Source organism: Gobius niger, assembly GCF_951799975.1.
Source record: "Gobius niger genome assembly, chromosome: 12".
NCBI lineage: Eukaryota > Metazoa > Chordata > Actinopteri > Gobiiformes > Gobiidae > Gobius > Gobius niger.
The window spans coordinates 10,136,714-10,150,596 of record NC_136863.1 but is presented as its reverse complement, the minus strand read 5'-3'; the positions used below and the strand labels follow the sequence as shown (position 1 = coordinate 10,150,596).

General features: G+C 42.7%; 1 protein-coding gene across 1 annotated transcript; it reads right to left on the bottom strand.

The window, feature by feature from the left end:
• Positions 1-2,302: 2,302 nt before the first annotated feature.
• On the bottom strand, positions 2,303-8,641 carry ciartb (circadian associated repressor of transcription b). The gene is made up of 6 exons (XM_079567168.1): positions 8,496-8,641; positions 6,393-6,650; positions 6,212-6,287; positions 5,068-5,146; positions 4,004-4,130; positions 2,303-2,843 (listed from the first exon to the last, which is right to left on the bottom strand). The coding sequence occupies exons 2-6, from the start codon at positions 6,612-6,614 to the stop codon at positions 2,493-2,495; spliced, it is 855 nt and encodes a 284-aa protein (XP_079423294.1). The 5' UTR covers positions 6,615-6,650; positions 8,496-8,641; the 3' UTR covers positions 2,303-2,492.
• Between the last annotated feature and the right edge of the window lie 5,242 nt (positions 8,642-13,883).

Sequence of the window (13,883 nt, the reverse complement as noted above, 5' to 3'; positions counted from 1 at the left end):
TTAAAATAGTTTGTTTTTCTGTGTAATTTTCTATCAGTTTCCACAAAGGAAGTGAAACTATAAAAAAGCCACAAAAAAGAAAGCTGGGTCAATTTTTTTTTTTTTTAGCAAAATCTTAAATGTAATTGTGTTAACTGTGTTCTAGCAAAGAAAAAAGGAAAAAAAAGTGTCATATGGAACAAAATTACTTCTGTCCTCTAATACATTACACACACCGTCATTTGGGAGAAAAACACTGCATCTAACCCTAAAGCATTTATATCAATTTCCTAAACTTGCAGGCTAGTTTTTGAGCATTTCTATAACATTATGTCTGTATAGTATGAATTTGTTTCAATCACAAGGCCTTTTCCTATATTGGGCATCATTTAAGACTTTGTACCATCCAAAGGACACTTTTGAATTCTTAATTGCTAAGGAAACTGTCTTTATATTTTAGTACAATAGACATAGGACACAACAGACATGAAAATCTGTATCTTTGTCCAAATGTAACCAGGGCTAATTCAGTGAGTGCACATGATACGAGACAAAAACAAGGGCCACAAAAGCTTTTGATCAAACAAATATTTCCACATTTATTTTGAAAGTATAAAATTTGACACAATAAAGGCCACTTATTGGGGTTTTAACTGACAACCTTTAAGAAGTGTCTGCCCCACCACTGGTCTATCATACTGTCCAATTCAACGGAAAAACAAAACAAACAAAAAGACTTGTTCTACTTCACCACGGAACAAAGTTGGCAAGATCGCAATAAGTTATAAATTACAGGAGAATGGCAGGAGAGAGTGAGATTTTTCCTGATTTGTAGCAGGTCTGAACAGTTCCGGTGTGAACGCGGCTTAACGGGTAGGCACAGCATGACGTCCCAGGCACTGCTCGCACATCTGCCCGAGACGCGGAGACTCGGATCTGCAGTGGACATTCACGGCGATGGCACCGGCCCAGCCACCAAACCCCCCTGCCTGCCCCGAGGAGAGGACTTTCCTACGCACTAACTGCCCACATGGTGTCACTGAGGTAGAACAGTTGTACCAAAAGAGACTTGGAAGGGTTCAGGAAGTTTTCATACTCAGTTTTTTCCAAGGTTATTACTTTGAAGTCGGAGAGTAAGGATGTTCAAAATGCTTTTGTATGATGGGTAATGAAGGGAAAATACTCCACACCTAAACCTGTTAAATCAGCACAACTATAATCGAAAGGGTCTGACCTCGTTGTATAGACTTTGTATACTTATGTCATTCTCAAATCCTTTTACAACACTATTTTTTGTATATATAGCACTAAAATGATCATTAGCACTATGTTAGGTGACACTAAATTCATATTACAAGAAGCCATGATAAAGATTTTGTCAATTTGATGGAACTTTCTCATATCGTGCAGCTCAAATTGTACATTCATTAGATTTTTTTTACTAATGGAAAAACAATTCATATCCTTTCCGTAGTAGGAGTACTAGATAAGTCGCCGTGATCAAAAAGATGAGTGAAAACCTTCTGAACCTGCCACATTTCCAAGTATACAAATTAGTAACAGTCACAAAACGTTAAGAATGGAGTCATAAAGGGGGAGAGAGAGAAGGTCACATTTCAGTTCGACAGTATGTAGACACAAGCTGCTCTGATATCGGAGCCGACCCATGTCCCTTCATTCACCTGCAGCTCTTTCCCTTTGGGCAGCTCTAAAGCGCGCACACTCAACTGCGTTATTGCATCTACAAACCAGCTGTGCTATTTTTAGCGCATAAGAACCCAACTCCTTACGACTTTCGCACATGCTGCTCAAGAGTGCAAACAAAAAAAACAAAAAAAAGAATACAGAAAGGTCTACAGCAGAGGCCTGGACCAGACACGGACTGCCAGAGCACATTCCTCATTCTGAAATACAACAGAAGTCCATATTACTGCAAAAAGTGAATATCTGGGCTCAAATTCAGAATGTTAATCAAAAAATTGTGTTGCCTTGACTTTGCTCTGGGATATTTCTGACTTGTTTCAACATGTTGCTTCCGATTTCAAGTTAACCTAGTATTTGTCAATGGGGGATGAATTTCACTTTTCCAATTGGAAGTTTTATTTTCTTATTTCAGGCAAGATTACCTTGGAACAAATCATAAAACATGTGGAATGATCTCTGTAAATGGTTCTCAGACTCTGTTACTTGGGCTTCCAGGTTTAGACCTGATTTACGCACATTCTAAGAATAATTTAGTGTATTATAGGTTTATTTTAGACCTGTTTTAGTCCTGATTTGATTTTGATCCAGGCCTGGTGGAATTCTGAAGTGAATTAACAAGTCAAAACTACTCAAAGCATGATTAATATTCTGATTGTAAGTCCTTTTAAACCCTTCGCTTGATATTCAGTTTTTGTTGAGCATAATCTCATCAGCGTCCCATGTCCCCCATGTCCCAGAGGGATCATCGCGGTCCCTTATAGAGGCTCTGTCCTGAAGGCTGGAATGATGAAGCTGTGATGAGCCCTGGACTACGACGAGCTGCTGTCCATTCTCTGTGTGATGATGCTCTCTGTGGACCTCAAGAGCCTCTCCAGGCAGGGTGCGTTGATCTTCCCGAGCGGGGGACCCCTGGGAGTGGGGGGCAGATTTGTCTCTGTGGGGCAGTCTGTGCTGGAGGACACTGCACTGTCCTGGGTTAGGTCTCTGTCTTTAGCCCGGCTTTGCTCCGCGGTGGGAGAGCAGATGGGGGACGTGTGGAGCCACTTCATGTTACTGGCAGAGTAGGCTCCAGGAGGAGTGAGGTCGGTGACACTCAGGGTCTTGGGGCCCGATGCAGGCTCCGTGTAGGTGAAGGGGCCCACCGTCGCAGAGGAGCACAGCTGTGAAGAAGAAAGACAAGAGTGAGTCTGGGATGGAACATTGTAAATTGAATGCTACAATAAAAATCGTAGGTGGCAACATGATGATAAAAAGTTAATCATGATCTGATCCTGGTGATGACCTACTAATTCGGAGGGATGGTGATATCATGGTGCAATGTGTTTTATGTTAAATGCAGCTAAATGGCTGATATACAGAATGTGCTCTCAGTTCTAGAACAGTCTCCCATCATCAATAAGAGAGACTCCAACACTGGCCACTTTTAAAGGGACTATACGGAGTTTAAAAATGTTAAAAATATGTATTTTCCTCCCCCCACATGTTCCAGCCTTGTCCTAATGTGTAGAAAGACCTGTTCGCCACAACTGCCTCTGAAATCCTGCACTGTCACTCAAAAAGGCGTTTATTCGGTCCGAAGTGCCGCCATGCACGAGCTTAATATAGAAGCTGCAGCTACGCATAAGGCCTGAGATGGCAGTAGTGAGCATAAAATCACAAACTTGCATCTAGCCCCTTTAAATCCCACCTATAACAGTGGCAGAGGAAAACCAGTCACCTTCCTAGAGATGGAAACTAGCATCTTTGCTATAATCTGGCATATTTACATTGCAAATTGTAGATGTTAATTCATACACGTTGTCCCTATCAAATGAATAAATAAATATAAATTATTTCAAATATAAAACCAGCACACTAAACAAAGATACTATCCCCTTAACCAGGCAGCAGTGATACAGCTATGCAACTTAGTCACTACACAACAACTCCCTACATATATAAAAACATAAAAAAAAATATATACTTTTTTTTTGGACATAAGGCTGTATTTCAAATGTCTCAAATTCAAGAGCCTCAGTGGAAAGTATGCCGTGAGTAACTCTGTTGTGGCGGGTGTGTCCAGATAAGCCGCAAAAATAATGCCACATTAATTAAAGGTAGTGGAATGTTCCAGTGTATTATGACCTTTTCTTGTGCCTCGAGGGAGTCCGCTTCAAAATGACATTTTCTCCACAGCCATTGTTCTCTGAACCTGACACCACTCCAATGCCTTTGTATAAATAGCCTTTAATCTCTCTTTCCCTGGCGTAGACCTGTGTCTATACAATGACAGGCATTTCACCATGGTGCTGGTCTTGCCCACTTCAGTCAGCCACTGTACCTTAGGTTTCTTGGAGGGAACAGGTTCTTCAGTCTGAGCGGCAGGAGGCTGTTCCAGAAGCTTGACTTGAGGGAACCAGCTCTTCAGCATTACTTCCATTTTGAGAAGAATATGTATGTATTTATCCCTGAAATGAAAAAGAAATCACCATAACATTAGAGGATATTAAGTCCTCTCCAACAGTAAGCATGGCCTCCCTGCAGCTGCAGCGTGGGAGTGTCAGAAGTTCAGGGCTCACATGTTTGAAGCGACACGTGGCCTGCAGTCTAACAGTTCAGCCTCTAAATAGAAACAGTGGAGCGGCTGCAGCGTCACTGTGAAAACAAAGCTCCTCTGACGCAGAAATGAAGAGGTGGGCCAACGCTAACGTCCCAGTACACACACACACACACACACACACACACACACACACACACACACGTTGGAGGATTAGTTGATCATATGATCACGTCTTTTCTACTCCCTCTGTTTAAAGCATGGCAAATGGATGTGAAAGATTATCCACTACAAGACACTTTGATCTGATATGCCATTGTGAAGCCGAGGGCCTGCCGGCTGGCTCCACACAGCAGCACAGGCCATGAGCACAGAGAGGGGGGGGCCTCTGAGGAGGCTACTGTGTCGCCCACAGGGAGGAGACACCCACCCCTTTGTCTCTGCTGAAGACAGCAGCTGCGGCTCAGGGCTCCAATTAGTCTGCAGTGAGCCAGCTCGCACTTATCTACATCAGAGCACTATGCTCCTACGCACTGCACAGGCCTTTAATAAAGCAAGTGTCAGCACGATGACGGGGACAGAGCAAAAGGTTACTCTTATATCAACAAAATAAATATATCTGATTGTACATGGAGAAGTACTTAATGTGCTGCGATAAAAAAAAAAATCCTGCAGTAGAATCGCAAGGAATTGGGCTTCTTTGCTGACATCTGGTCCCACACACACACCTCTGTCAGCAAACTATTTCATGTCTTTAATTAAAACTTTAGCAAAATCTCAAACGTCAGTGTTTGTCTTCTCAAAGTGCTATGACATGTCAAAGTAGGAGGCTGTAAAAAGACACTCACCCCAGGCCAGGGTTCTGTAGGACGCCCATGATCCTTTGAATGCGGTCCATGGCCACACTCTCCTGGAAAGTGCTGAGCCCTAGAACAGGAAGTGAGAACAGGAGACACGTGAGCGCTGCTGACAGACAGACAGAGGAACACACTCTTCCACCAGTAACTGCGGGGTCAGATCAGGACTCAAGCCACAAGAACGTGCTGCATTTTTATAATACCTTCACAAGTCATAATTTAAACAACCGCGGTTGTTAGGGGACAGCATTATGATGTGCTTTCTATTTCAGCCCAAAATTATCCATCATAACAAGCACAGGCAGACATGCTTGTCAAAAAAGCACACAGTAGTAAACACATTCTATAAAGTCTGAAGGCTCTCATGTCGACCACACACTAATTGTCATGCAAACAGTCTAAGTGTAGAAGTAATAGGACAAGTATGATTCATTACAATCGATTCAAAGCAACAACATCTTTTCTGCTGTCTACACAATGCTACTATCTGAACCTGCTACACGTGTAGACCTCTTGAAAAACATCTTTGAAGGTCGCTATTTCAGTTACTTCACTTATCACAGATTACAATGCTATTGTGTAAGTGCATACATGTTCATTTTATTTATCTATGTATTTTATTTGTACTGCATTGGAGTTGACATTTGTTGCCAGATTATTAATACGTTGTTATAAAGCGGAAAGACTAAGGACATGGAAAAGGAGGAAGGAGTTTCTATTTAGGTCAGGATCTCCAACCTTTCTTCCCTCGTACTATATTTTTATGAAATATAAAAAATAAAAATCCTATGAGAGTATAGTACTAAGGCGAAATAAAACCTCCTCAGTTATCAGCCAAGATAATGTTCACTATGCACCAAATGTTCACTGATTTGGTGCATAAACAAAATGCATCTATAACTTGATACGAGTTGTTTTTCCATAACAATAATCAAATGTGACTCATGAAGCTGATATCGAAATGTAGGAAGCCTATATAGGGCGAGCTACTTGGGAAAAGATGGCAAGCTTTGGGTTGGAGACTCATGCAGAAAAAAAAACAGAATCAAGTTTGACATTTTAGCATTGTGACAGCACTACAAGAAATGCAACAAAAATTCATATCAATAAAAAGGACCAGAAATAGTTTACTTACTTTCTCTGTATCTCCCTGAACGAAGTCCATTCAAGATTATAGACAGTGGAGGGATGTAACATTGAAGCTCTCTGCACTGCAAAAATAGCACATTACACATTAGCTTTTGCATCAGCATCGGTATTTTGTGATGCGTGTAAGGAGGTATTAACAACACGTTCTGAATCGGTGCACTGCTCACCTTTTGGGCAAATAGCTGCTCCGTTTTGGATGTGCTGGGAGGGCAGCTGTGGGTGCTGTGCTGCCTCTTCAGTGTGTGCCGATGAGCATCGGGTGACCCTTGTGACGGGGTAGCCTGGTTCTGTCCCCTGTCCCGCTCCTGAAGACTTTCCTCCTGATCGCTCTCCTGCTCCTCATGGTCAGACTCCAGCCAGTCAATGGAGCTCTCCGAGTCTGTAGACATCCTCAGCTGCTGCTCTAAGCAATGAGCATCACTGACCTGCACAAGAGAGAGCGAGTGTTACTGCAATGCAACAAAAAACACAAACTGAGCGCCTTCACTGGCACTCTTTTAGGTCCAGATTTCACAAAAACTAAGAACGGGCCAATATGAGTAAATCCTTGAATAGCTCCAGGTCTAGAGAAGTGAAATTTAATACCTCATTATTTCAATGGTTCACCAAGCCTAGATCACCATCATAATATCGGGAAACCACGTCTAAAACAGATATCTAAATTGGGCTAAATTAAGTCTGAACAGGATGTAAGCCATATCTAAACTAGAAAAACTAGAACGTAAGTGCATGTCAAAATCACAAATGAATAAACCAGCGCAAATATTTACTTTTGATTAGTTTAATAGCGAAAACTAATAATGAACATTACATTACAAACATCTTCAGACCAAACTAAACCAAACTTGAGCAAGACCAAACCAGAACTTGACCGGTCTAAACCAAAAAGGCTTGGGTACAGCAGCGGAACAGGTCATTACGGTCATCAAATTGCGGCAGTAAGAGTAGACATGAGACAGAGGGTTCAACCACAAACAACCCGTGTGCTCCGAGTCCTCGCCAATGCTCTCATGAAAAATATCTCTGAATTGCTGGCTGAGGCATGTTCACACATCACAACAAGCTAAGCCTGTGTGTCTCTGTGTATTGAGCTCTATCAGCTGGGCGTCCAGCTGCTGCCACAGTCTCATTCATAAACATTCAGGGCCTGTTTGCTCCGAGGGCCCGGGGTCTGCCACCATGACAACCACCGCTTCACCCTGCCAGCTCCCATCAGCACAAGTGACACTGGAATCAAAGAGACTGACTGATGAGAGAAAAGCTTATGATGTTTTGGACACCGCTGTGGTAGGAAGACGTTTATCCTGATGAATACAGATGCACCAAAGCACAAACAAGAACTCCTCATATGTCCTCCCAAAATTTTGATGTGGCCGTTTTGATTGCTGTTGTTTCAAGTTCTCATTTAAGCACTGACAGTCCATTAGTGCTAGTCCGGGACTGTCTGGTCCATTGCAGTGTCATAAAGTATCTCTGAGCTGAAGCCACAGTTTTATTATCTTACTCTAGCGGTGGATAAAACTGCAGGTCATTTCCCCTGTCCTCCATTTTATGCTTCCTAAAATTGTATGTCACCATTATAAACCCAAAAAAAGAACAACCTATGAAACACGCGTGTGCAGGCAGTTGTGATTCCAATGCCAATGTGAGTCACGTTCATTACTCACTGAGCAGTACCTATTCTGCAGCACCTGTCCCTGGCTGCTAAGGAAACCTGCCAGACATAAAAAAAAAACACTGTCCCAATCACTAAAACAAGCACATCGGGTTAATGGCTGCGGTTGTGTTGTAGTTTGGAAATTGGATTTTTTTGTCAGCTATGTCTAGATCCCCAGGGTGACATTGATTCTACAGCCCCAGCGATGACTTAAGATGGCACCTATGATCAAATGGGTCAGAATAAGCCCACTCTGAAGCCTATTTAGCTCATCAGAGATGCCCCAGACAAAGCCGCAGCGTGCGCCCCGGGTCGGTGGAGCAGTTGGGACGCAGACACAATAGACCTCCTTATCAGCCCCAGTCATTTTCGAAAGGAGCGTGAACGGAGAGATTTTCGGGAAATTGAAATGTCACTATCGCACCGCAGCTGTCGAGTTATAGAGCCGTCTACAATTTACGCGGTCCATCTTTTAGGTCGCCAAGAGTTCCACCAGGCCCAGGGTTGAGTGAATTCATGAATTCAATATGTAAAGGCATCTAACAAGATTTAAAGAGGCTAATGTTCAATGATATTTCGTGGGTAAGAGAGGGTAATGAATGGTGGCCCGTACCTCGGTCCGGAAAGTAGGGTCCCTGTATTCCTTTGTCGCGCGTAAAAATCCAAAGCCCGGAGCGGCAGGGCGCACCTAGTAAAGTCCCTCTCGGCGGCGGCTGTGACGGCGGAGCAGTGCAAGTGTGTGAGCTACTGAGCAGCCCGTGCAGCTTCTCCCAACGCAACGTGTCTGCGGGGGCGGGTCTACACGCGACCTACGACGCCATTCGTTCGTCACACGGTGCACTCTGGCCAATGGCGGCGCGCTCCCGGGACAGCCGCGGAGCGATAGGCACAGGGCCGTTTACATACGCAAATAGCATGGAAATGACACAAACACGTGGACACGCGGATCGGTTTCATTGCAACAGCTGGGCCCAAAAGTCAATCGAGGCCTAGTTTTGGTCACTGTACAGGCATTCTTCCTCATTATATCATCTGGACGACCGGAGGGTGAGGGTATGCGGTAAGCTGAGCCTCCTGCTAAGAGCACACTCAGCACATTCTTACCATGGACATGCTAACCAGGCGTCCTCTGCTTACAGACCCCAGACCATACCCCAGACATGACATTTTCAGATTTAAAGGTGCATTATGCAACTTTTTATGTGGAAATTGTTTTGACCTTGTTGTGACCCAGCAGCTGTATGAGTGGCCAGCATGGCGCCTTTACTTCACAACGCTCCAGGATCAGTTGTTTTAAAGGTTTTCTGGTCAGAGTGAGAAAACCTTCCAAACAATTGATCCAGGTGTGTCCTAGAGACCACTGTGATGGAAAGTAAAGGTGCCATGCTGACCACTCATACAGCCGCTGGGTCACAACAAGGTCAAAACAATTTCCACATAAAAAGTTGCATAATGCACCTTTAAATTTTGTCACATTTTGTTTTCAGAATATCTTAGACTATTTATTTAGGTTAGGAGATGCTTGACATTAACCCCAGCCAAACACTGATAGATTTCTATCTTGGCCTCTCCAGAGCCATTTTGGCCAGTGTACCAAGATCAAAGATTCAGGGTGCTTCTACTCAAAATATAGCTATGTTTTGTTGACTCATTCCCATAGGCTTTACAAGATTTAAAACAAAATGTAGTAATCAAATTGGATGTAGTAAAAAGAGCACAGTTGGAAAAGACTAGCCGCAGAGGCCTGTTAAAAGTTAAGCCAAAAAAAGTGCATGTCAAGCCCTGATTAGGAAACTTGGTGCATGATGTAACCTATTTAAACTACTGTGAAATATAGAACCAGCTGGCTTAATAATAGCCTTTACATTTTCTATCTATTGACAAATTTTGTTTTTCTTTTGCTTTGGTTATATCTTATAGTACAATGACTTTGAAGAGAGAAGAGTGCTTATCTGTAATAAAAAAGGCCTTGTCTGTTTCTGGAAGCATGCCAAAATAATAGTTGTTCAGTCGTTAAGGCTGGATAACGTTCATCATTGTTCTCCTATGAGCCCAATTCCCACCTGTCTATACGATCATTGTGTTTCCTACATTCTGAATGAGCACATATAGCTTTACAGTAACAGCTGACTGTGCTGTGCTTTTCCAGTGATGGTAAAGGCGTGACTCACTCACTGACTGCCCGGCTGCGGAGGGTGGGGTCAGAGCGCCCCATCAGAACGGAACGGGAGAGAGATACGTGAGCCTGCAGCCACTGTGAGTCACAGCTTCTCTCTGAGCAAACGTGATCGGGTTTGGGATACACCCACTGGAGCGCTGGCCTCTCTCTCACTTATGAAACACTCTGACGATGAGTGGCTTTCCAGTGCGTCCAAACCTGCACGTTCCCTCGCCTGCGCAGAGGTGGGCAGTGCATGTAAATAATGCTCATGTAATAACGTCCGACTCAAGTAGAAGACGTAGAACTGAAAAGTTGATAGATTTATTATCAGGGAAGTTTAACTAAATGAAATAGCGAAGAACATCTGGATCATCTTAAGAATTAGGGATATGTCTGTAAAGTTTGTAAACATAAATAATATCTTAAAGAACACAATATAAACATAAAGATTTGATCAATTATTTTGAATAAATTGCTCAGTTTTTATTACGTATTATCACTCCACAAAATGACAGAGTGAAGCTATATTCCATAAAGAGGGGTGTTGTACTTTCCATTGACTTTCTAAAGTTTGGAAAGTGTGGTTAAGAGTATAAAGCAATCTTGGTCACCTTTTTAAGTTTATTTCTTTCAGATTCAGCAAACTTTATTGATCCCAAAGGACTACATTTGAAGCAAACCTTGAGGCATTTCACAAAAACATCCACTGTGTGTCAGTCCTTGCAGTTCATGAGAGACATGTAAGTCCCAAAGATCAGCAACAAAAAGTACCATAACAATAAGATCTGGTTTCAAATACCCCACCTAAGGAATTCACTACCATCAGAACATAACATTCTAGTAGCAGAAGGAACCACAGAGTCAGAGACGTGATTAGTTTTCCGTGAAGGCACATAAAGTGACATCCAGAAGGCATCGGCAAGATCTCTGGACGGATCATGAAGAGGCTGACCCAAGACGGCCTTCTTTAGCACCTGCTCCTTTCACAGGGAATACAAGTCTCTTTGACAGGGGTTGACAATGCTCTGTGGTTTGTTTTTATCGTTCACAGACGATCCATTGAACCAGCGAATAAGATGAGATACAAAATGTTAAAAGCTCGTAAGAGTGATGAAACTTGTTGAGGATCGTTTTTGTTTTCATTAAAAATAAGTTCAGTTTCTTTAAAGATTCTTAGCTTAATGCGGAGTAACAATGGGGCGTGTGTTTTAGTGTCGTCAATCCAAGTACCAGGATATTTGTACTTCTCAGCAACAACCACTTGAATGATGACACTGCTCCCCGGGATACTGATGTGGTGCGTCTAAAATCAATAACCATGCCTTTGGTTTTTGAGACACTTACGTCAAGGTGGTTGTTGTCGCACCACTGGACAAATTCGGTCTGCGCAGGAGAATGATTCATTTCAGTTCCCGAAAGTAAAGGCACCAGAACTGTGTCGTCCGAACACTTTACCAGGAGCCCTTTTCTCCTGATAGCAAGTTCCTGGTAAATTATTGAATAACCTTACAAAACATTACAGGATTAATGGGTGCAGCTCTCCTGTAATAGTCCAAATAAAAACAGAAGAGTTATAAGGCGGGAAGGGGATAGGAATGTAAGTGCCCAGCCTTACTGATTGACCGCAGCTGAGATTAAAGGATTACTTATACATGCGTGAATGAAAAACAACTTTGGGTATGTTTTTCATGAAGAAGCATATTTATGTGTACTTTACTTTCAGTGATTGGGGATGATCAGGACTCTGTGCTGTCAGTCATGGAGAGGAGAACACTTGGAAAAACTGCTCTCTGTGATGGACAACAGCAGCCAACTCCTGCATGAGCTGGTGCTGAGGCAGAGGAGCTGATTGTTTTTAAAGAGGGAGTATTATGCTTTTTGCAGGTATTTGGTAATAATCAAGCACATTTACCACTGTTTTACACTTAGTTGGTTTGAAAATGTAATACAGTGGTCCCTCACTGTAGCGTGGTTCACCTTTCGCGGCCTCTTTTAGCCTGGCCTTTTTTATAGTACAAATTTGCATGCTTTTTTACAGCGTATGAATTGTGTTCTGCGTCGTGATTGGCTAAGGGAGAACCCGTGTGACCTAGTGAGAAATGTGACAAATTGTCAATGCCTCTATCAGTAAAATGTATGTATGTATGTAAGTATATGGTGAGGGATTTTACAGCCTTAAAACATAATAATAATGGGGAAAAAATAAAACTGACTACTTAAAAGGGCCTATACGGAGTTAGAAATGTTAAAATTATGTATTTTCCCCCCCTGCATGTTCCAGCAATGTCCTAATGTGTAGAATGAGCCCAGACCTATTCACCACAACTGCCTCTGAAATCCTGCACTGTCACTCCGAATTGCTGTCATGCACGAGCTTAATATAGAAGGTGCAGTTATACTTATGGCCTGAGGTGGCAGTAGTGAGTATAAAATGGCCAATTTGCATCTAGCCCCTTTAATTTCATCTGTTGAGGGTTATTTTTAGAACGTAACTCCCGCGGTAAATGAGGGACCACTGAATAAAACAGCTCAAACAAAATACCCAGTTGTTTCACTTCCTGGTTTTCACGCAATCTCCATTTAAGCCCCTCCCACACCTTTCCTCTTGCTCCTGGTGAGTGTTTTTTCTTTCTTTAGCTAGAGATCGAGAGATGAGCATTTCCTTAATACGTAGGACCAATGCTTTTTGGGAGCTGCGGCCACGGTGCTAAAAAGAGCCACTGGGGTTGATCCAGAAGAGATCCAGGTGTGTTTTTGATGAAAGAACAACCTTGTGACATGGTAAACAAACATCTGGTTGCTGTTTTATGCTTGGCTTATGTAAGCAGCTGTAGAACTGTAGATCTTATTTTGTAACGGAATAGAAAAGCTGAAAACAAGTCCCAGTTTTTTTTTATAACATCCACACAACATAAGAAAACATCTTCTTGCAAAAGTAATTGAGAAAAATGCCAGTCATTCTACCAACCAGAGTTTAACACACCCATGAGTTGTTTACAGCGCCAACAGCGTTTCCCCAGACGCTTTAAACTCCTGGGTGCAAATGTGTCTTAAACGAGAACGCTTGCGTCAGACCTCTTAAGCGGGCCGGTTCAGCCAATTAGCGTCATTTTGTGGCGAGGAGATCATACTGTGTGATGCGGCCAGTTCTCCAGAGGCCTATAGTGAGAAATAGGCAGCACCAAACACATGTTGACTTTTTAATTATCCCATGTGACCACTGTAATCTGGGCCGCAGCGGGAGTAAACATGGGCCTGCTCCGAGCTGACCCCAGACTGTGTGACGACCCAGTACTTCCCCTGCATTCCCACAAAACCATCATTTCCCTTTTTTGTCTGAGTGCTCGCATGTCGCCGCACTGTATATATCACTTCCTCTTCAAAGCACAGGAAGCACACATGTACAGCTGCGCGTAGCTCCGTGTAATTATTTCTCCGAACTCAACAAAGGCACGGCCAAATCATTTACTTTAGTTCCAAGCATCTCCGGATACATCTGTATATTAAAAATGAAACTGCTATGTTAACAAAGCATAATAATTGCCCTTTTTTTTCTCCTTTTCAACCCCAAATAGTCTCTGCATTTTAGGGATGAACCTTTTACCTTTCGTCAGGTCCATCTTCAGGAAAAAACATAATTTGCCATCCCCTTGTTTTGTATTTCCCATTTGCTTGCTCTGTGATGTAAATCAAAGTGAGTTAGGGGTTATGATTAGGGTTAGGGACAGCAAATGATCTTACTCATAATTTGTAAGAAACTAGAAGATCTTGGTTTTCAAATGACGTATCACACTGGCATATAGGCTGTGAGCTGCCCAGCCAATATGCTTTGAGATTTGG